The 226-nt window shown below is 56.6% G+C and overlaps 1 protein-coding gene across 1 annotated transcript in view; it reads right to left on the bottom strand.

The window, feature by feature from the left end:
- Positions 1-226, bottom strand: part of LRP1 (low density lipoprotein receptor-related protein 1) — a gene marked incomplete at both ends in the record, with an annotated part of 8,850 nt that overhangs the window by 6,864 nt on the left and 1,760 nt on the right. The window contains 1 exon segment of the mRNA XM_009576266.1: positions 41-171. Coding sequence (XP_009574561.1) covers positions 41-171 — 131 coding nt within the window.

Genomic DNA, 226 nt, shown 5'->3' with positions numbered 1-226 from the left:
TCAATGTAGTCCTCCCGCGCATCGGCCCAATAGATCCGGCTGTTGATGTAGTCGAGGGTGAGGCCATTGGGCCAAGTTATCTTGGTGTCCACGATGACGCTGCGGTTGGTGCCATCCATGCCAATCTTCCCGATCAGGGAGTGGTCCCCCCAGTCTGTCCAGTATAGGTAACTGGGGATGAAACAGAAGAGCAGAGGGAGGCTGAGTCCAACCCAAGCCGCAGACA

This window comes from Fulmarus glacialis, unplaced genomic scaffold (genome assembly GCF_000690835.1).
Source record: "Fulmarus glacialis isolate BGI_N327 unplaced genomic scaffold, ASM69083v1 scaffold26104, whole genome shotgun sequence".
Lineage (NCBI taxonomy): Eukaryota > Metazoa > Chordata > Aves > Procellariiformes > Procellariidae > Fulmarus > Fulmarus glacialis.
This window is presented reverse-complemented; position numbering and strand designations above follow the sequence as displayed.